General features: G+C 48.6%; 4 protein-coding genes across 4 annotated transcripts; all 4 read left to right on the top strand.

Annotated features, from left to right (window-relative positions):
* Window positions 1-2,689: 2,689 nt before the first annotated feature.
* VFPPC_18604 (hypothetical protein) lies at window positions 2,690-5,245 on the top strand (the record flags this gene model as incomplete). The annotated part of the gene is made up of 4 exons (XM_022430190.1): window positions 2,690-4,198; window positions 4,246-4,872; window positions 4,916-5,054; window positions 5,115-5,245. 4 exons carry the CDS (start codon window positions 2,690-2,692, stop codon window positions 5,243-5,245), a joined length of 2,406 nt encoding a protein of 801 aa, XP_022284850.1.
* An 8,796-nt stretch (window positions 5,246-14,041) lies between these two features.
* On the top strand, window positions 14,042-15,604 carry VFPPC_12408 (extracellular membrane protein, 8-cysteine region, CFEM; the record flags this gene model as incomplete). Its single annotated transcript, XM_018290300.1, has 4 exons — window positions 14,042-14,176; window positions 14,242-14,383; window positions 14,469-15,150; window positions 15,250-15,604. 4 exons carry the CDS (start codon window positions 14,042-14,044, stop codon window positions 15,602-15,604), a joined length of 1,314 nt encoding a protein of 437 aa, XP_018135839.1.
* Window positions 15,605-18,156: 2,552 nt separating this feature from the next.
* Window positions 18,157-18,663, top strand: VFPPC_15019 (hypothetical protein; the record flags this gene model as incomplete). Its single annotated transcript, XM_018292781.1, has 2 exons — window positions 18,157-18,270; window positions 18,340-18,663. The coding sequence occupies 2 exons, from the start codon at window positions 18,157-18,159 to the stop codon at window positions 18,661-18,663; spliced, it is 438 nt and encodes a 145-aa protein (XP_018135838.1).
* A 4,214-nt stretch (window positions 18,664-22,877) lies between these two features.
* On the top strand, window positions 22,878-23,211 carry VFPPC_12406 (hypothetical protein; the record flags this gene model as incomplete). Its single annotated transcript, XM_018290298.1, has 2 exons — window positions 22,878-23,008; window positions 23,064-23,211. 2 exons carry the CDS (start codon window positions 22,878-22,880, stop codon window positions 23,209-23,211), a joined length of 279 nt encoding a protein of 92 aa, XP_018135835.1.

A 23,211-nucleotide genomic window follows, 5' to 3' on the forward strand; every position in this document is an offset into this window, starting at 1 on the left:
GTACTATGGCCAAAATACAGTACGTATGTACGTACGTGTACTATGAAGTTGCATCACTACTCATAATTGCTTTTTCCTACAAACTTTATTTCATTAATGTAGTTTTGATGACGAAGTCATGACACTGAGTCTGTTTGTTCAGTCGACTGAGGCAGCATTATCCGACAGTCGTCCTACCCGGTACAGTTGTTTATTGTACGTCTATTACGTGTTTTCGTCGATGTAAATGTCAGCGAAAGTGAATTTATCCTACGTTTCACCAATCAATATAAACAATATATTGCCAATATGAATCGCCTTGTATTGTATTGTCACAATATCGCAAACTCCATATGGATTGCCACTATATCAGAAAATGCATATCATATGGTAGTTATGTATTGCGGTATATTGTTTTATTTTCATATTCTTTACCACAATGAGCCCGTTACACTTCGAGCTCTGCACTAGTAGCGATAGAGTCCAGTTTGTAAGAAACGGCCCTAGGTGACGATACTCGCTCCCCTCGATCATTTATGCAGCAGGTTCTAGCAGTGTTCTACTATAGTGCTTACCACGCGCGCCCGTGACTTATGCAGCCGGCCTATCCTGCCGCCTGCGCACAGCCTATGAGTGGGTCGTAAAATGCCTGACGAATTCCCAACCCCGCTCCCACAACAACCACAGAAGAACACAAGATTCAATCAATAACATCATTACTGATTCTGGTCCGATAATCCATTGCATAACTCGTCGTGAACCAAGATGGGCGTGGTGTATCTAACAGTTGATATCGAGGGTTTTGTGCGGTCTTCCTATCAGACAACCCCATTGCACAATTACAATGTACAGACACATGCTAACGCAGGGACAGATCACCACACACGTGGCTGTGTCTCTATGGTCCGGCTATCGGCCTGGCCACAACCCATGACGAACACCACTGGCGCTACCCCATTCTGCAACCCGCGAACTGGGATCGCAACAATTTGACATCCTCGCAGGCGCCAGCAACCTCCCCCGATCTACAAATGCTTAGTTTTGAGACCCACGTGGCGCAAATCTTGACGCCACCCGAGGCACAGGACACGTCCGGTTGCCTTGCCATCCCTATCGCCAATCCCCACTTCCTCCCGCGCTACTCCTGCCACGCCACACTTTATTTGGAAGAATGGTGGTTCTCGAAATAAAGTTGGGCCTGGCACGAGTAAAAACTTTGATAGGGCCCACATAATTCCATTGTGGAGATGCACATGAGCATCTAGTTGGCGCGCCTTATCCGAGCCTGCCCTAGCTTCGTGTAACCCGGAAGGGAAGGGGCTTGATTTCAGCCTTCTCCTAGCAGACCCCCGCAAGTCAAGTTTCAGCTCCAAGCCTGGTGGGGGCCTTGAATACGATTGCACAGCCACTGCTCTTCCCACCCAACACGAATAAGACGATTGCACCAAAAGTGACGGAGCTGAAGGGATTCCACAATCCGTCCGTCCCAGTGACTGCTCAGGCAATACTGAATAAATTAGGACACTAATGTTCGCTGGCAACTTATGCCGCCACTAGACAAGCTTTAGTATTAAATAAGTGTGTCTCTGAACATGTGGAATCCATCCCCCTCAAACGGCCCTTTCAATGGTCACTTTCTTCAAGATGGCGAAAGTTTTGCAAGGAAAATACGAGGTGTCTTTCTCAATTCGTGTTTAGGTCATTACTAAGACTTGGGAGATAAATAGATGCCGAGGATGACAAGGATAATGAATGACAGGGATGGAAAATCAGAGATTGCACATGAAATGGATTGGAAGAGAGAATAGAAAAACACACAATACACACACACCCGGTGTTCTAAAACTAGCTCTCCACAACACCACCACGCACAGCCAGAATTCTAAATATCACACCTGTGGTATGTGACAAATTGGTATCGCCTAACACAGCCTCAAACTAAACTTTTCGCCCTGGAGGCTAATCACTACTGAACTTGTCGAACCGATGGTGGGTGCGTATAATTGACCAAGCCACATGCCCATAGCGGTCGCCTGGAATGAAGAATACATTTAGCGTAGTTCGGCTAAGATCCGAACCCTGGACCCTACGCACGCCACTCGCAGATTTGTCGTTTGGGGAAGGGTTGTATGGACTGCTTTCATCAAGCAGCCAGTCTTTCGTATTAAGATCAATAATTAGCTTTCGTCGATATATATGACGGACAAAGAAACCTCCACAGCTGCTGGTCCCCTGGACTGACGCCTGAATCGCCAGCGACCTTAACTGGATCGGCAAGTTTCCTCCATGTGTACCTCCAAGCCTAGCGATAAATCGCCTCGATGTGATAGCCGGACTACTGGCGTTACATCCTCTAGCAAGGGAGGCGAGAACTTCGTATTGATTTCACGACAACCAGAGCAGTGATGTAAATAGTGTGGCCGTAAATAAGACGATATCGTATTCAATATCGTATTGCCTGCACGATATAAAAATACCGTGCAGTGCAAGAAAAATAGAAAACCGTGCGGTGCAGTGCGAGGTCGTTTGAATATCGTTTAATATGATATTCATGCAGTGCAAATACGGTGCAACACGAGTAATACGAGGCCCTTGCTGTACGCATCAGGCGTAATGAATGAAGATCCCAATTGAAGGACTTCTCTGCAATAAAGCGTGTCAGCCCCTGAAATTTCACTTCCTTCGTCGACAATTCTTAATCTAATACATAATGACTTCTCAACACTCAGGTATTGCGGCTTCCTTCGCGGCCATATCATCTCAAACATCCCTAGTGGCTGATTCATCAGCTGCCAGCGACAACGGAGATTCTGACATCGGAGAAACGTATACTTCGCCGCTGTCGCCTTCTCAATTTAAGAAGAAGAAGCGTACATCGAAGATATGGGACCATACGCCTTTCGGAAAAAACGAGATCGTCCGTAATACGGAAGGTCAGATTATCTGGCGTTGCAAATACTGCAAAGGGAAGCCTGCCGAATATCTCGAAAATGGAGGCACAGCTCATATCTACAAGCACCTTAAATCGCACAATACTCTTGGTATATTGACGCCCAACGAAGAAAGGGCGGCTAAAACAAGGAACCATCTTGAGGAGGCTTTCTCACGGATGTCTCAAAGCGCGAACCCCCTTAAACGCCGTCGACACGATGACGAACCGACAGATCTCAACGCTGATAAATTTGAGCAACTGTATGTAAAGTGGATTGCGGACTGCGGGGTCGCACTTCGTATGGCAACAAGAGAAACTTTTCGAGCCGTACTCAAGTTCCTCAATCCTGGCGTGCTCTCAATCTTACCTACGTCACATCAGACGATTCGCGAGTGGGTAATGCGAACGTTCGAGACGCAAAAGCGGCGTATGCGGCAAGTTCTTCAATCAGCCGTCTCGAGAATACACTTCACCGTCGATTTGTGGTCCTCTCCAAATAAGCTTGGCATCCTTGGCGTTGTTGCACACTTTATTGACAGCAACGGCGAGTTGGTTTCCTATTGCGTTGCTCTACGAGAGGTGCATGGTAGGCATTCAGGGGAGAACCAGGCTCAGATTGTGATGGATGTTGTCGAGGACTACGGAATTGTCACCCAGGTTGGGTATTTTGTTTCGGACAATGCAGATTCAAATGATACATTGATGAATACTCTACAGAACTTGTTAAACGAGAGGCGTGATATCTTATATGACGCGAAACATCACCGCCTTCGTTGCAATGGTCATACTATCAATCTGGCAGCACACGCATTTATGTTTCCAAAAGCGGCACCAGTGGAAGCACCTACGAAAAATAAGATCAAGAAGGAGACCACGAGCGAATATATCAAACCTTCAGAATCTGATATATTGAAATGGAGGAAGGCTGGTCCTCTTGGCAAGCTCCACAACATCGTTGTTTTTATCCGGTGTAGTCCCCAACGTATACAGAGGTTTAAAGAGATCAGCGACAAGAAGGGACTTCTTCGCGACAACGATACAAGGTGGAACTCCAAGTACTATATGACCGCGAGAACTATTGAACTTGCAGATCAAATTGATTACTTTTGTTCCAAGGAGAAGGACCTGAAGCTTGACTCCCTTTCAGAGCAAGACTGGGTTGAGCTGAGAAAAGTTTGCAATTTCCTCAAATCATTCGCTGATGCAACCAAGGCTACAGAAGGTCACGCGCATACGATTGACCGAACGTTGCCGATAATGGACTTCCTGCTTAGTAAATTTGAGGCTGCACGAATCGAATACGGAAATGACGCTTTATGGCGCCATGCGTTGAGGCAGGGTGGGCGAAATTCGACGCGTATTACACTCTTACAGAACGTTCATCTGCATATGTTGCAGCCATTGTCCTCAGTCCTCATAGAAAGTGGCACTACTTTGATGTCGCCTGGGAGGACCATCCTGAGTGGATTGAAAGTAGTAAGACCGCCGTAGAAGGTCTCTGGAAGTCTCGTTACGCACCAGTCGCCAAAATGGCTGAGTCGGGAGCTCAGTCCCTGGTTGACAAGCCGCTGGTGAGTAATTCGTTCCTTGCATGGGAAGATGACCAAGAAGATCTCGGTCTTCCTACCCAATTTGACGAGTATCAGAATTATATATCAGGTCCAAGGATCAAGGTAAAAGACGTACGAAAGTGGTGGCTTGAAGACACACAACAAACACTCTATCCAAACCTGTCCAAAATGGCGCTTGATCTTTTGTCAATTCCAGCGATGTCTGCCGAGCCAGAGCGCCTCTTCTCTGACACTAAAATCACCCTTCAGGATCGCAGAAATAGGCTAGGTATTGACATAATTGAGGCAATCGAGTGCATAAAATCCTGGTCGAAGACTCACGAAGTGGCTTGGGTTGACGACATTGGACTTGTTTTGGATCCAGCAATAATGGAAGAGGGTGAGCAACGGGCGACATAGTATCCTGACAATATGAGCACTAGTGAGTATGTAGAAAATGGGAGTGACGTTGAGTAGTTCAGCCGTGTCGCCAATCTGCGCCTCTGATCTAACACAATTGAGGTTGAAAGAACCGTTTCTCAAGCGCTCCCATCTCTTGAAAAGAGCAAACTATTACACGTTGGCTGCGAATAGCTTCGTCATTCACGGTTGGTGAGACATTGTAGAACCTCAATCTTACTCAATTGGGTTAGCTTCATGCCTGGGCCATGCGGCTCTTTGCACGCCGTGCGATATGATATTACAATACGATATTGCTCAAATACAGTGCAATACCGTATACCGTGCAGTGCAGCAAATTCCTAAACAATACAGTGCAGTGTGAGGTTAAAAAAATATCGTATACGGTATTTTGCACTATTTACTTCACTGGGAGGCCCTTCTCCTGTCTTCGCACAACTTTCTAATCTGACGATGGGAATACAATAGTTATGGGGCTACGACAGAGCCGTCGACCCACGGAAGCATGTGACGGGTGCTATGAAGCTCCTTAATTTACGTTACGATAATACATCGTGTCCAATGTCCATGGAACGCCCGTTCGACCGCATTTTAGTGGAAAGCGTGCTCTACCAGGCGCTCCTGCTTTCTATACGAAGACCCTTTGCCCCAAATTTCCACATTGACGCGCAATTTCTTGTCCGCACGGACAACATACTTCATTCGGCGAAACTAAGAGATACGCGACTTATGGATTCCACTCCCGTCTTAGGTGCCCCTCTTTCATTGTATCGCCTTATTGCAGATATCATTACCTTTCACAACTTCATAGAGAAACCAAGCGCCGAAGTCTTCGCCACATTGAGAACCGAGATGCATTACTGGGAGGCCGTGGTGCTGTGCGAGTTTGTAGCCGGCTCCTCCCAACCAGCGTTGAAGAGATGTTTCTCTGAGGATATCGTGAAATTACACGCTCTCGCAGCATCGCTCCTCCTCGACTGGATCACCGAGTCCTCGACTTCTCAAACCTGCATCGACGTTATCAGGCTCCCTAGCCTTGCCACAGCAGATGTTGACCGGGAACGGTCCTATCGACAACCTCACCGATGGCAAATTGACCGAGCCATGTTCATCCTACGCCAGCCGGATGCCTTCGAAACCTGGGGCGGTTGCTTTTTAGGGGCTTGGCCAATGTTGATTTTCGGCTACGCTGCCAGTACTGATGAGGATGTTATACTAATCCAGCATCTATTGTGTCAGATGCGGCAACGAATGGGTTATGGCGAGATCCAGAGAATTCTGGATGAATTAGAGCAGATATGGAGTGCGAGGAGGAATATGGCTGAAAGTCAAGGGCGCCACTTTCAGTTATCTCGCTGTACTCCTTGCCTATGGCAGGTCTGCTGATATCAAAGTCACAGCTGCGCTGCGACTCGGACTTGATGCTAGGCGTATCACCATCTACCCATCTACAGAGGATATATCACGCTGAATGGGACCACGGGCGATTCATTTTCGATTTCGTATGTCGGCGTTGCAACGGCCAGGCTTGGTAATCAATCAACGGCTTTCAGTATTGTTGCAATGGCCTTTTTCATATTATGTATTCCTTTGCAATGTAATTGCAATGTAGGTTTCCATTGATTGCAAACATTGCAACTATTGCTGGTGGCGTTGTCCTCCTTGAGCCGTGGCTTGTGATTGGCCTTTTTTTTATAAAGTCACCGCAGTGCGGGACTGCGTGCGACCGAGAGAACTGTGCTAAAGACAGTAATTATATTGAGTGAGAATTAACTCAAGAAGAAAAGAAGTATGAGCAGATGCATGTGTTCGTTCAGCTCTTTCGCAGACCAGTAACTGCACTTCCTCCCTGACAAGCAGCAGCTGCCTGCCAGGCAGATGCTGTCACTGGCCGCAAATGTCTCAGGTTTCTTGTCAGTGGAAGTGCATGCGGCAGAACGTTACTTATACTGTTATTGTATCTGGTTGCTGTGTCTTCTGTACTGTAACAGTCAATCTCTCTACAACTTTACGCAAGAGCAGACATGCCAGATTACATTGCTTCCGACGATGTAACCTCTCTCGTTTCATCCCAATGTACCCCTCATACGAACCCTACTTCCATGGGAGAATTCCGATGCGGCTCAGAGTGCAGTCAAGATGTCAACGTTGGTCGATTCACGGCATGTGCCAGAAGGCGCATACACTGGCATCAACTGGGACCGGTTGGCAGGTTATATTCAACCTGGCCAGAAAATGGAAAAACGTGGCTGGTTTTGGGATTATGGCTATGATGTTGTCGTGTTATGAGATATCTACTAGCTATAGTCATTGACAAATGTCGCGTTACAAGGTAGCAATTATTGTGTATTGTCCTTGTCCACCTCGGCCATTTTTGTTTTTACAGACAAAAGTCCTTCTTTTATCATCAACCTGACCTCCGTCCACAGACGGAGGTTTCTTTGCTTTTTCTCAGCCCTATCCGACAATAGCCTATTGTATTGATTTTTCCATCTCCGTGATCTGTCCTCGCAACCAACTTCAGCCAGGATTTCCGAGGCCGTGCTGGCCTCGACCATTAGCTGTCAGTATAGCGGTTCCCAGCAACCTCTGCCTTCCCCAACTATCCGACATAGCGATGCCTACCGTGACCTCCACGGTAGGGCTTTACGCAAGCTCGGCCATCCTGGCCATCGCTCATACATTCGCCTGGGTTCCCAGTTCTTTCACGAACATTCCCACCAGGTCTTTTCATTTAGCGTAGCCAAAAGGTGCTCTAGAAGGGTGCGCCTCCACTGAGGACTAGCCCCTGCAGTGGATTTGCCCGACAAGTTCGTCAACGTTTGGTGCGAAAGGCTGATGCGTGGCACTTAACTTAGCCAACTGCATGGCTGCCTAACCAGCATTCACTCCAACTCGGGCTCCTGCGCCTGGGATGCGTTCCCCGAGACAATAGACTTGGCTGCCATAGGCCTGTTTTTGTGGACATGAAAGGCGCATTGCGTCATGGGAATAGACGGCCCATGCCACGCCGCAATATTTCCCCTGATATTCCAGGTACGAGTCAGCTACCCGCTGCAGGCGGTGACAGAACAATCCGGGTACCGTCACCTCATTGGCCACACTAACTGACCATCATGCAAAACAGGGAGTGAGCCTATTTGTCAGAAAGCTGTTTGCCCAGACAGAACTTGCGGGGCTCTGATTGCCGACAGGTTTGGCTGCCCATTCTACACAGTGTGGGGAAACGGGATGTCTACGATGGAGTGTCCTGGCTCTTTGATCTCAAATGGCTCATTCGGCATGTGGCGGTGGCCTTACTTGGCGGCTTCGGATGCGTCTCAAGATGATGGCTGCTGACAAGGATTGCTGACAGTTAGCCCTGGCTTCAGGACCAACCCGGTCAGGCCAAGGAGGAGAGGTAGCCCTGTTGGTCGAGCATGTCAAACTGATTGGTTGAGATTCTTGATGGTATCCTCAACATAATCCACGGCTGAATGGGCCAAGACCTGACCGGATTTGGGCGGATTGGCGGAACTTGGCTCCCTTGTGAGACAGCTCCACCAATTGGTACTTACCGGGGTGGAGCTACGTATGAGCCGGGGTAAACTTCTCTTGGCCAATCCTTGAATTGTGGATGTAATGACGGGTTGGAGTCTGGGGGGAGAGAGATAGCTGGGATGTTGATGGAAATGCGATGGGACTTATGCATTGTGGCGTGTCTTGTTTGGTCAACAAGTCTGATTCGACTCACTTAGTAAATAGCACAAAACGTACTCACGATGTGTACTCGAGCTTCCACGAACTGATGGTTGTTTGCAAGTTCACAGAATTGCAACCTCCTGCTCAAATTACTGGACGATGCCTGCAACCCTACTATGATACGAAATACAATGTCGAGTGTCGGTGCGACAGGTAGTTTTTGACGTCTTATTTTTAGTTGCACTCTTGTTGTTGCTTCCACCGCCGTCTTTGGCGGCGGAGCCAGCACCTGCGAATGGCTTCAAACGGTGGCTGAAACAGACCTCACGTGAGGAGGCCTCAACACCAACACAGGGGCACGTTATCTATAGCTAGATGAATTCAACAAGCATCAATCAACCAGTTACGAGTACCCCGAACCGCGTGATAATTATCACCCGAATAGAAGCCTTGCGCTTCCAACACTTGTCTCAATCCGTTATTTCTTTGCCTGGAGAAAACATGAACTTCATATTTGGGGTATATCGTAACGTAAGGACAGGAACAGGCTTAAATCCAATTATGCTTATTAAATGGCCAGAAATGGGGAAAATATTATCTGGATTGGGTCGAGGTTCGGATCCCACTCTACTCCAATAACAAAACATCCCAGATACTAGTCGATCTGATTGTTCATGGCCATGCTCCAGAACGATGTCACGATTATGACTTCTCGCCCCAAAGCCCCAACAGACATATGTACAACATGACACTTCAAATTCCGTTAGCAAACCAGCCTACGAGATTTTGTGCGTATTGACATACAGGATAACAGAGCCGACGGCCGCAATTATCCAGAGAACAGCCAGGTCCCGGTACATTCCCAGCTCGTTGAAGGACTCTGATTGTCGTGAAATCAATACGAAGTTCTCGCCTCCCTTGTTAGAGGATGTAACGTCAGAAGTCCGGGCGTCACATCGAGGCGATTCATCGTGAGGCTTGGAGGTGCACATGGAGGAAACTTGCCGATCCAGTTGGGGGGCGCCAGTCGCGGGGTCCAGCAGTTGTTGGGGTTCTTGTTCTCTCATATATATGTATAACTATATACCGGTACAATATGAAAACTTATTTTTGATCTTAGTACGAAAGACTGACTGCTTGATGAACGCAGTCCATACACCCCTTCTGCAAACGACAATCTGTGTGTGACGTGTGCAGGGTCCAGGGCCCGGATCTTGGCCGAACTACGCTATATGCAATCATTCCAGGCGACTGCTATGTGGGCCTGGGGCTTGGTGAATTATGTGTGGGTGGGCGCATAGCGTCTTCTGCGGCATGGCAGTTGCAATTTAATGGTTGTATCCAGCCGAGGAAGGTCTAGCGGTACCTTAAATAAGGTTAACATAGTCCACCAGCGAGTGGCCCACCTCCAAGAACGAAGAGACGAACGATCTTATGCCCCGCCCCTGGGCCATACACTGCCTTCTCATTGGTGGTCGTCGATTTAGCGTTGTCATCATTTGCTTGGCCAGCCACTGTCACGCCCCCATCCACTCGTTTCTTCTACGGGTTTATCTCGTCGCCGGACCCTCCGCTCTGCCCTCTCAGCCTTCCGTCTTTTCCTGTGGTTTGCCTCTCAGACACCTACACACACCCTCATTGTAACTGTCCGAGCGAGTATATTGACAACTGGCTAGGCGGCTACTACGAGTATCTCAAAGCTAAAGAAGAAAGAGAAAACAGAAAAAGAAAAGAAGATCTCTGGAGCTCGACGCAGCTCATCTCGCTTCTTGGCGGGTCCCGGCCCGGCAGGCCCGGACGGAGGCGAGTGTGCAAGCCGAGCCACCTTCGGGCTCAGCCCGTTACAATACCCCCCTCCTCTCCGGCTGGTGCAGTCGTGTTTCCCAATGTAAATTTCACTCTCTTCTTTCTGTTCTTTCCATTTTGTTTACCTGCGCTTCCAACCTTACCATGCTCCTCCTCGTATCGTGCCAACGCTGTTGTGTCGGTAAGAACTCCACTTGTTCCCAAGTAGGCTCTGCCTAACCTATCCATTTCATTCGTACTTGCCATTTCCCCTTAACTCTCTTCTCACCAAGTATCTCCTCAACTAGGTACTCTTCCCCTTCGTCCGTGAGTATTGCCGGAGGTCGGTAATCGTCGGATTTTTGTGAGGGCAGCGGGTCGTCCGCCGCCAACTTAATGAGGCTCACGTAGAACACATTGTGGATTCCCGGCGGCGTGTCGAGGCGGCATTGCTAAGCTCAGGCAGGGAGACGGAAAATACGATAAAGCGTAGGATGTACCAAGAAATCATACCGTTGAGCCTGAACTTTGTTGTCCCCATAACCTTGTTGTTGTCTGCATCCGGCAGCACTTGCCTGGACGCATGGCGCTGCAGAACCAGGCACCTCCACGGGTTCTGATTTCTACCAGGCTATTGCCGGCAGCATGCTACAGGGACTGGGCGTCGTCATATTCATATGGCCAACTTTCAGCCATCCACGCCTGCTGCCTTATCATGGATTTGGATTTGGATCGCCGCCGGGTTTAGCTGTCTTTGTGCCTTATTAACCAGTCTGCTCTATTTGTAGCTGCCGCTTTCTTGGAGCTTGGCGATTGAGTTTTCTGGGACGGTCGCTCAGGCTATGGTACAACTACAAGTCATCAACTCAATCTGACCGGAGAAATGGTGATAAGAACTCCTCTCCATACTCCATATGCAATGGAAGATGGTGCGATGGGGGCTGCGCAGACATTGATGAAGCGTGACGGGAGGTATGTAATTGCAGGAAGAAACAGAAATGGGGGAATGGGACGGGCTTTGTCCCATGTTTCTCTGGTGTTGCGCGATCGTCCAGTTGGCTGTTGGCTGTGACTCCATCAGAGCCATGGAAGACAGAGGTTGGTTGGGCGCTTTAGGGTCTGTTTTGTTTTGGGTGGGGCAGATATTGTTACAACACCTCAAGTTCTGCACTGTACTGATCGCTGGAATCCTGCCACCCAGTGTGCCACTTTGCACAGCGCAGAAAGTTCGACTTGCTCTTCAGCTCCCGTTATAATACTTACCGGGTTCCGTTCATCTTTAAGTATATGGCTTGTAGCATCCGTGCCACGGCAAGACTACTTAAGGACTCCAGTTTTTGACCACCCCCATGGCTGGCTGCGGGCACTTGGTCTTGGAGGGATGGCATGAACTCTTATATGTGGCTTGGGGGCCTTTATTTAGACCCTTGCACCTCGTTAAGTTCTCTGGGTATAGAGATAAATTCGGAGCTTCAAATGCAATTAGAGACGGCCAGAAAATAAATCACACTCCGGGGGTTGCAATCACGTCGATTGATCAGTTCACAAGCGGCCTTTACCTAAGATCTGTCACTCTTGGAGTCGAACGCCACGAGTGCAGTTGATTACCACCAGTACCTTGTTGTCGGTAATGGGTGCCCTGAGCGGCACCGACTGCACATGAGCAGTTCTTACATATGCATGTAATCACCTTCCAAGCCTCATTCTTCATATCATACCTCTATCGTATCGTTACAGAGCTTCTTCCCTTCGTGTTAAAGTTGTGCTCATCCACACAGACGCCTACAAGTTTGTAAGGCCCCAGCGGATAGTTCCTGCAGATGAACAAATTCCCCGAGCCTCCTGTTTCTATATATCCGTAGTCTCTCATCATGCTCGACATGTCATGGACAAACTCCTCCCTAACCAGGCCCTTCCTACAGGCCACTCAAGAGAAGGCAACACTGGCTTATCAATCTTTGTAGTCCTGCAGCAGCTGGCGTGGGATTTGTGAGAGTTGATGCCCCCCCCCCAAAGCCACCAAGCTAAAGGTCCGGCCAATATCACCAACCTGTACCAGCCCTAGGCCGTCTTTCCCTTGCACTGCGGTAATCGCCTCAAATATGAGAGCGAAGGGAGCAATAATTGTACAACCACAGTTTACTGTCACTCTGCAAGACACGTTAGCTGTGCTTCCCTGGGCGAGGCGAGACCCGCATCGAATAATGTTAACCATCTTGTAGTTCATTGACCAGTTGTGTGGCCTGATCCAGCTGTGTGGATTGGCCCAAGGCGTGCCGCTCACGCATCGGTCTACCCACTCGGTGGGCTTTGCGTTGGGATCGGTAGTTTCCCAATATGGCTGGAGATTATAGAGCAATCTGCGCCTATAATGAACTATGTCACCAGCAGGGTCCATAATGCTTCCCAAATGTTCCCAAATGAACGCGGCCGGTTTCGTCCTTGATGACATCTCTGGGTTCGTCGTGTGTTGGTATCGGTTCTTTGCTAAAGGTGCCTGCTTTGACCTTCTTTCCACAGTTACAGCCCTTAAAAATGAACTGAAAGCCTGAATCGTTTCCGCCGAGCTGTCAGGGGCATGGAGCGCCATCAAAAGGATACGAGGCGTAAAACATGGTTTGCCAGGAAATGATATGCAGGCCAAGTCTATCCGGGATAGCGTCTTGCCGTGGGCGCTACATCAATACAGGTGTGAAGGACCCAGTGCTGAACTAGAAATTGCGAATCATAATAATACTTTGAGACAGATTGTTCAGCATGAGGAGTGTCTTTGTATGTTACACCCAGACACATTGCTGACTCTCAAATTTCAATTTTAGCCTTTTTTGGAGGCCTGTGTCTCTCTGGCGACAGCACGAAATTAATCTGTCACTCGTGGCGGTCGGCACTAGCCAAAGCTAAAGCTAAGTAAAAGACCGTAATGCTCATGTCTGTCCTTCCCTCTCAGAGTAGTGACTTACGCTCTCAGGTTCGCCGACACTTGGAGTCTCGGACACTGATTTGCCCAACCACGTTGCTAGGGCACCGAGGTCTCTTCGGAAACCGATGGCGGTTCCCTTCTCTTTCCTTCGGAGCAAATGGAAGCGGCCGATAACAAGGACAAAGAAAGAAGGCTGGAGTTTGACAAGCCGCCAAGAGACTAGAGTTGGTGCACCAGAGGCAATAAACTGGTGCTCTGTTCCTAACTACCCCCATATTGAGCATGGGGGGTGGGTTAGGTTTTTGACGGCATGACGTTTTGCACATGTTAGTAGTGTTGTGAGGAGGACGTGCTCCTCAAATGGTTCTGGCTATGCTTTTGTTGTTTTGGTTGCATGCTAGAATTTAATGGTTATATTAATCTTCTACATCCAATTTACAACCCCTTCATTCTCGTCTTTATCCTTGGCGATGCGACTGGGTGCGTGTAAATGTTTGTGGCCCTGTCGGACCCCCGCCAGCATAAGAGTTGAGACGGTCAAAACACTCAATGTGTATCCCTCCACTTTCAACCCCGGTCGTTGACCCACGCAGGTGCATCTCCGCCAAGGGAGAGAGCCTGAAAAGAGAAGGACAAGTTAGTCCAACAGTGGCTCCTTCATGCTCTGCCAGCATTGTGTTGCTTTAGTCTTTCACATCTTGAACGACAGTATCAACAAACAGGGCGAATAGTTGTATCATTGCGGAGGACTACAGCGGAGGCATCATCGTCGCCATGATGAGATTGAAGATTGCCCTTACTTCCCTGGTGGCCTTGACATTGCCCTGGTTTTGTCTTGGCAGTTGGAATACCTCAGTTCCGTCGGCTGCTGATCTGGCTGCCTCACTGACGACAGTGCCTGAGTGTGCAGTAAGCACAGACACTGGCCTTTCTATCTTCACTATCAGAAAACAGGAAAGCTTACGCTCATCTAGCTTAACTGCCTCGCCCAGTCTGTTACAAAGGCACAATGTAGCCTCCAAGATCCGCAGTGTATCTGCGTCGACAAATATGTTGCAATTGAAACCACGGGCACACCTTGCATCTTGAAGGCTTGCAACCTGACGGATGCGTTGTGTAAGTATATCCGGCATGCTGTACTTCGATGGCATGGCAGTAAAGACATGGGTAACTATGTTCCTAACAGCCGGATTCTGAACAGTTATGAAGAATGTCACCGAAAGCGTATGCAATAGACCTATTCGGGACAAAAGTGGACGATATGATGCTATGAACATCACCATGGGTGTCGTCACGGCTCTCCTCGTTGTGATTCGACTCGGATTTAAGAAGTTTTTCAGCTACCAACGAGAACTTCGCGCCGATGACTGGGTCATTTTGGGAACAGTTGTTCTCGGAATACCGTGTACCATCATCAACAAAGTCGGCCTCACCGCAAATGGCCTGGGCAAGGATGTTTGGACTCTGCCACCGGACGAACTGACCAGATTTGTCATGTATTTCTACGTCATGGAAATCTTATACTTGGCGGAAATGTCCATCATCAAGCTCAGCTTATCACTCTTCTATCTGTACATCTTCCCTGGTACAACGATCCGCCGGCTGCTGTTGGCCACGGCCGTTTTCAACGTCATCTTCGGCTTTACCTTTGTCACGACGGGCATTTTCCAGTGTACGCCAGTGAGTCGGTACTGGACCCAGTACATTGATAGCACCTCGACCGGCCGGTGTATCAACATTAACTTGTTTGCGTGGATCCATGCTGCCCTCAATATCGCGATTGATGTGTGGATGATTGCTCTTCCTCTGAGCCAGATCAAACGGCTGGAGCTTCACTGGAAGAAGAAGATTGGCGTCACCTTTATGTTCTTGATTGGAACCTTGTAAGACTATTTCTTTAGCCCCCCTTCCCGTCCCCTCTTGTTTTTAATGCTATGGTGAGCCATTAAGAAATTCCGCTGACCTCGTGTCTTGACCTACAGTGTCACGGTCGTCTCCATCTTGAGATTACAGTCCCTCATCAACTTCGCAAATTCCACCAACCCAACATGGGACAACTTGATCGTAGGCTGGTGGTCAACCATTGAAGTCAATGTCGGCATGATTTGCACATGTCTACCAACCGTGCGACTCATCCTTGTGCGTGCGGCTCCTCAATTCTTCAGCACCAACGTGTCCAGCAACAAGTCTCAACCGACACGTAATGGCAACCGCAGCCGGTATAGCAGGAACTGCGAAATTATGGGTCACAAGCAGATTGAGCTGGCGAGCATCGAGGCCAACATGATTGACGTAGGAGAAAAGGCAAACAAGGGAAAGGGATTCTTTGGCGCTTGAGGAATAATGATCTATGAGCGGAGGAAGGAAATGTACATGTTCCTGAGCCAGTCACGAATACGTCCAATTCGCGAATCGCCGGGCCAGTCGCGAATACGAAGTAGCGGTGTGTGCCTAGATGTGTTGCACTAAAAGAGCAAAAGTGTAAGCCTACTGGATTCTTTCCAGCAGATCTAAACGTAGCCTATATTCTACGCACAAGATGACTTCCTTTACAGACTGACCTTCTACGTCCCTACTTCCTTAACTTTCCTGCCTACTATATGCCACCAAAAGCCAAAATTGAGCCAGAAATTGCCCTGATTAATCCATTTCCAAATGATGTTCGCAGTGCGCGTTTAAAGCCTAATTCAAAGCCCAACATACACCAGTAGAGAGCGCATTGAATACACCAAATGGCGGTAGTTATATATCTGACTTGATAATCCCGGCCTGCAACCACGGAATCAAACTGAATCTCGACGTAAGCACTGGCCTTACCATGAATTTAAACTTATCAATAACCAGTTACATTGGAGGCCTGATTCTAAGAATCCAGAGACACGATATATTGTGCCCGAGAATGAAGCTTTTGATACAATTACCACCCAACATTTACAACTCCTACATGCTGGAAAGAATAAGACTTGCATAGCGGCAGCAAAAGCTTTATGGTATTACGCGTGCGCAGAATACTGTAGTGATTTGGCCTTGTACAGTATGTTGTAACTACACAACTTGGGAATGACATCACCGGCTCCTGTCGCCCAACGACAACTTTGCCTCCAAGCTCTCAATCCTTTACTATAACCGTGCCTTGCACAAACGAAAAAAATAAAATAAAAAAATAATTTTTTTTTTATCCCTGAACATAACAAACTGATGGTCATTCGCAAAAAAGACCCTCAATCGGATTATTAAGACCTTGAGAGTGTAGGGTAAACCTTGTCACTTACTCGTCAAACTTCCTTAAATACCTTCCCTCATTTTCAATGCTCATACATGCCAAACAGAGTGGGAGACGTGGTGAGCAGTCGGTGAAGGCTTGCGATGCAGGCCGAACTGAGTCGCGGGCAGCTTTTTAGTGACCCAATTGGTTGGTTAGCAGTAGCCCACCACCGCGTTCGCTAGCGGGGCGCAGCCGCAAGTTCACTGTTCACCTGTGCAACGATTGGAGCCGCTTCGTGCCAACGAGTCGAGAGTTTAGCATCGTGTTCCTCGAGCAGCTTTGAACGGTTCTGAAAGAAGAGAGAGAAATCCCGCTATTTTTGGTCTTAATGCCTGGCAGATTCAATATAGAAGCTTGAGTATGACAGAAAAACGCGTCCGAAACCAAACCATGGCTATCATAGACCATTCTGGTCTCAAATTTATCACCTGCACAACCCGCTGACGGGTAACAGAGTAGACTGCAAGCGCCCTTGAGCTGATGCCATGTTAGATAGTGTCTGTTTTACGTTACACAATGGAGACGCGTCTCACGACGTGCACTCGTAGTTTGTAGATTAGTCACTAGCCTAGCACGTCCTGTGCCCCGCGTAGGGGACCTGAGCAGCCTAAGGCCGCTGGACGGAAAATACACTTACTTACTTACTTACATCCATTTCAAGCACGAATGTAATGGATATTATGTAAGCTGAGCGCTGAGGAGATGGATTTATTAGAGATGGACCATTTATATGCGGTCCACGTGGCTATCCAGTGTAGTGGGTTCGAGCCTTGCCCATTCGTCGACCATTTGGATTGGGCAAAACAGCCTAAAGATATTGAGTAGGCTATCTTGAGGTAGGCCTGCTGAGATAAGACGAGGAAAGCCCTGCGAAGGTACTGGCTTAAAGGCGGAAGTGGCAGGTTCGGTCAACAAATCGCGTAGGTTTGGCTTTGGAAGCGGCTTTAGGGGGGACGATAGGGGTATTGGAACGGTCGTCTGAGGCGCTGTAGCAGTCGATTTAGTAGTGGCCTTCGGTTGTTTAGCAGGTGGATCCCCACTGTCTGTACTACTGACCGTCCGTTTTCGACTTGCCATCTTTTGTACATTCGACATTCTAAGTAAACCGAATCTGTACGCGAGGGAACTTTGGTGGGGAATGTCACACGCAATGCGTATTCGGTACTGGTTGGTTCTTATGGGTCGTCCTGCACGGGCCATTAAGGTGGTTACAGTTTGGCGCTCTAGGAGATAGAGAAGCTAAAGTTCAATTAAGATACTCGGGTAATGTCCGTTCTACACAGCCACGTGGACACAAGTGCTCTGTGCTACAGGGGGATTTGGGGTCACTGTCATTGCCCGGTTGTCGAGGTTCGGTGGCAGTGCCTCTGTGATCCCGGTTCCTGTCCCAGCTAGGCAATCCAGCGAATGCTTAGACTGATCCACTACTGGTAACTTCACAATCGATCCATTGCGCCAGCCTTGCCGCATTTATAAATACGAGGCAGACCAACCATGCGACCTAAGGTTTAACCTTTTTTTTTCATCTCTACACTTATTACACTTATTATTCACCGAAGACCCACTCTCCTTTGAAGGGTTTAGAGTAGACGTCAAGGAATTGTCTCCCAAGAAACTCGAAACCATGAAAGTCCTCCAAGCCATTTCTGCCGCCTTGGTTCTTGCAGCTGTTTCTATGGGAACAAATAGTACTGCGTCTCTCACTATCATCCGCACTGCATTCACCACTTACTGCCCCGTGAGTTGCGTACAACGTATCCTATTTCTCCATTTCGCTATGCTCAGGATTACTAACCAAGCAGGATAGGAGCCTACAAAGTTTGCTGTGGGAAATGTTACGTACACAGTCACCAAGCCGACTACCTTGACCATCACAAACTGTCCTTGTACCCTAACCAAGACTGGCGTAACCAGTCTGAACCCGACGACTCCGTCGCCTCCTCAAACCAAAAAGCCCACTACTCCATCTCTCGTTCCTCTTCACACCAACACTACTCGTCCTTCTGCTCAGTCCACGAAAGCTTTTCCCATTCCAACGACTTCGAAACCACCTGTCACTGCCGCGGCTCAAAAACAAAACCCTGGTCTCAGTGTCGTTGCTATGGCCGGGTTTGCTGCCATGCTTTTCTGAGAACCTTTTCTGGCTAGATGATGTATCTTGGCGTGGGCTCCCGCCAAGAGAGAAGAGTGAGAGACTACTGCGACAATGGGATAAGGATGACGATTGCACCTTGCGGGCAATTCGACTCGCTATCTAATCTTGTCGAATTGACCAGCACATCATAGTAAGAATTAATGGTTCCGCTTAGCTGGATGTACAGTCCACAAGTACATGACTTTCTATCTGTAAATACTCCTAGTTAGACCAAATTATTTTACCGTTCATCACATCAATTTTTCCTTAATCACGATGCTGTAGCGCACGATCATCTTTAAGACGGTTGACATTACTGTGCTATAAAGATGAGGTTGATATAATGTTCAGAGGGCCAATCCACCACCGTGCAAAGGAAATACTTTTGTGTCGGGCATAGCTAAGTGTTGCATAATTTGGAGGGCATTGATAGAAGATTTCGTCGTTCTGCTTCTTTTCGCAGATCTTTTGCAACCTCTCCAACTGTCAATGTTTTATCTTCTAATTCATCGTTGTATATTCCAGCCTAAATGGCAGCCCAGTTGCTTAAGACAAGTTGGTTCGTCAGGTCATCAAACCAAATGTTTGGGTCTTCCACGCCTCCAGTCTTCCTAACCAGAGCATGATTGATGGCCGTTTCCCACGTCGTAATCCAGCCTGCGACGTCCTTTGGGATCTTAGTAAGAGCAGCCGTAGCCCACTGGTACATCCTTCTGGCAGCAGCTTGTTGCTCTCTTTCAGTTGTACCCACGGTTGTCTTCAGGGTTGCGTACCATGGCCGTAGGTCCCACACAGCACGGCACAAGCCATGATGCAGCCCGTAGTCCCCTGTGTCAATCACACAAGCCTTCAACTTCTCACAGTCGGTCTCTTGTTTTTTTTGTATTCTCTGTAGTCCTGCTCATACATCTTCCGCTGGAATGTGAATGATGCCTTGTCCTCAGCCGTTAATTCAGAAGGTTACGAGCATAATGAGCAGGATTCATTGTCTCCAGAAGCATACCCATAGGTTCTCCAGATGGCGACCGGCCGACAGCTTAGCTTAATTGCCCACCTTGGAGGGTCTGTCTTCCAGACTCGGACGGGTATTCTGATTTCAAGATGCTAGCAGGAATCCCTTCTGTGGTACCCCTTTAATAGGTGATGTCGAGGGTTGTGGGGCCTTCCTGCCAGGAGACCCCATTTCATTAGGACCAGATGACGACGCACGCGGTTGTTTCTATGGTCCGGCTATCGGCCCGGCCACAAACCGCTGAAACAGCAGTGGCGCTAGCTCCCCGCACTGATATGCGCCACATGTCGGCTGACCACTGTCAAGCCCGGGATCTGCTTCCGACGACTAGAAGTATCAAATAGATACCAGGGCGGAATGGAATTGGCGCTAAAAGTCATGACCTGGATGTGGCGGCGCCCGGCCGGGGGGGGGAGGGTGTCCGGCTATTTTTGCGGTCAAAAGGGAAACCTAGTCAATTATTTGACCGGGATCAATGATTAGAGGTCAAGGCTGTGAAACATGAAGCAAACCGTTGGCGCCTATTACCCGTGTTCAAGGTCCCCCAGTGGCCCAAAAGGATTGCATATTTGTTGCTCCGCCTGGGCTGGCGTACGCAGTAGCCTGGATCCCGCTGACATGACCACCTTGCAGCACAGTGAGTCCAAAGAGTCGTTGGTGTTCTAGTTGACCCAGAACCTGGACCCCGCTGTATTGAGTGAGAATTATGTAATGGAGCAAATGCAGATATTTATCTTGTAAGCAGCCTCGCCGAAGTGCGAAGCCGTCATAAGTAGCCATGTCTGATACAGTCTCAAATCCAGGAGGTTGACGATACAATACCGCGTCGCGCCATTGTGAAGGCAGCGACTCACCACATCTTGAAGCCCTGATGGCTGACACTATGCCAAGAATAGCAGGACTAACCTATTGCTTAAGAGTCGAAGCTGTCCATGCGTGAAGTCACCCTGTATTCTTGCAATGACACTTTACTGACTGAACCCCGAGCTGCTGCGACAATTGATGATAAGAGTATCATGCAAAGGGACCGAGAATGCACTTGGTGCTGCCTGTCGATGTGACGGAGTCAACAAACGCAGCTCTATCCTCCAGATATGTCTTCAAAGTGCAAACAACCCGTTATTGGCGCCTAGTTGTTGAAAGAGTTTTGAGGTGAACAATGAGCCATCGCCGTGCCGCGGGCCAAACAGGGAACTCTTTGACACGACCGGCACGGCGTATAACAACACAGGCTGAATGTTCGTTTGGGAACGGCTTCCTCTAAGATGACACGGAGCGAGCTTTGCTGTTAAATGTGCCCGAGCAGTAATGTTTTCCAAACAAATCTGCATGATCAGAGGCTTGCACTTGTTGCTCTCTGGTATGGAAACGTTAATTGCAGCATCGGGCACATTTGCCGCCGAACGATAATATCTAGTCATCGCTTAGCACTCGGTGAACCGTGGCAGCTACCTTCCCTGCAGGCTTCGGCCAGCAATTTCTTCCATCGATCAGTATAATCCAGAAATATCCATCCGTGGGGTTATTGTGGCTAGGACTCACAGAACATACGCGACAGATGCGCATAATCAGCACAAAGAGGATGATAACAAGAGTTGTGACGCCGACACACTTAACTAAAGTCGTTTTGCGATGGAATTGAAGCTCAAATGTTTTGGGTTTCCAGTCGGGGCCGGAAATCATTACATTGCCTTCCTCGTCTGCGATGGCCAATCGCGTCGGGTCAAGCTTGAACACTGGCAACATTCGAAAGTCCTATTTGAGGCTGCAGAAGGTTGGTTATGAGAAGTGAGTTACAAATTTAGTTGTTTTGTGATGCAACGAGTCGGGAAACGTGACGCGGGCCAAGGATATCTGGACGAGTTAGGGGGGGATGAAAGCGTAGCAACCTTTGTGGCTCCGTCAATCCAGTGGCTCTGCATTGGGGCCAGGCACCCGAAGCGCGGATCTGTTGCAGTTGCAGCTTCCCATCGCACGTCTGCTGAGATATCGGTTCACCACTGGCGCGGGCATCGTTCTTCGGTGGCTAAATTCAGTCTGTCACAACCAAGCCGTGTAGCATTGGTCACACTAGAGCCACCTGACAAGACACCCCTCCATTTTGACAGCGTGGCTTGGCTGGTTCAGGGTCCCTCACGCTCGGCCACTTCCCCAAAAGCGGCCCACCAAATTTACTGCCGCCCATCCAGTTGTCCATACAGGCCCCTTCAGTCGTGATCAACCCGCCTCGAGGACATTGCAACGATCTGAACACTAACTCAGGGCCGGCGTCAGTGCCTTGCTGATGCGTTAAATGGTAGAAGACGAAAAGGTAAAAGTTAAGTGGCTAAAACTTTCAAATTAGCACATCCATTCACGATATGTCACAGGGCGGGCACAGATTCGGGTAACAAAAGTCACACAGCCACACAGTGGTGGATAATATTAGTGACTTTCGGCCAACCAAACACGCCAATTGCCAGGTTTTGACTTGTTTGAGAACTTTTGATGCAGCGTGTGTCCCGCCTTTGCGTACCTGCACTCTGGGGAATGCTCAGAGCTGGACAAATGATCTGGATCGTTCCGGTTCTTCGTACCCATACGCCACCTTTCGGCAAGTCCCCGAGCACTTAAGAGTGTCGCGAACCGCCCCGTGACAGAGCCATTCAGTATACACGAGTCGTCACCCACGATGGTCTCCCGGACTCTCCCCCCGGCCGCCGGCACATCCCGGAGCTGAAACAAGACCTTGAATACCAAACAAGTATTCTTCTGTTAGACAACAACACGACGCACTAGTAGCACACTCAGCTACCAACAACTCGCCGCGCAGATCCCTATCTAGTTGGTGGTGGCTCATATTACACTGCCTACGTCGGACATCTTCCATGTGGATTGTTATTACAGATCCGGTAGATGATACAATATATAGTCGATACTATTGATCCGCCAAGGAGAGGTTATTCTTAGGGCAAATCCATCACAAACCAGTACAGAACGAAGTAAATTATGGAATCCACACGAATTTGAATTCAAAAATACTCATACCATACATTTCGCAATATCTTATGTTGTTATAAAGCCGCTTCAATATCCTGCGGGTTACAATTCTTAATTCGTCTTCACTCTGTCTTTTAAGAAGACCCACAACTCGAACTCCTTAAGCTACTTGTTTAATAATTTTTCTATTTCCAACATTGTATCTTCTCCCGTTATAACAATGAGGTTCACTGCTGTCCTTGTCGCGGCGTCAGCCATTGGTGTTCACTGCACTACGTCCAGCACCGCTAGCAGTTCTGGCGCGCTGGCGACCAACCGAAGCTCAACTGCGCTGGTTACCGGGAAAGCTACGTAAGGATAACATCTGTGTTACGCCGAAACTCAAACTAAAGCTGAGCCTGCACAGAACCTCTAGTGTTAGCGGCCGACCAAGCGCTACAACTTCTTCCGCCGCTGCTTCAAGCAGTGCCAAGAAGGCCGGTGCTGGACCAAACGCTGTCGCCCCTGGAGTCGGCTTGGCTGGTATCTTGGCTCTAGGCGCCTATGTTGCATAA

The sequence above is a fragment of the Pochonia chlamydosporia genome (assembly GCF_001653235.2).
Source record: "Pochonia chlamydosporia 170 chromosome Unknown PCv3seq00025, whole genome shotgun sequence".
Taxonomy (NCBI): Eukaryota; Fungi; Ascomycota; class Sordariomycetes; order Hypocreales; family Clavicipitaceae; genus Pochonia; species Pochonia chlamydosporia.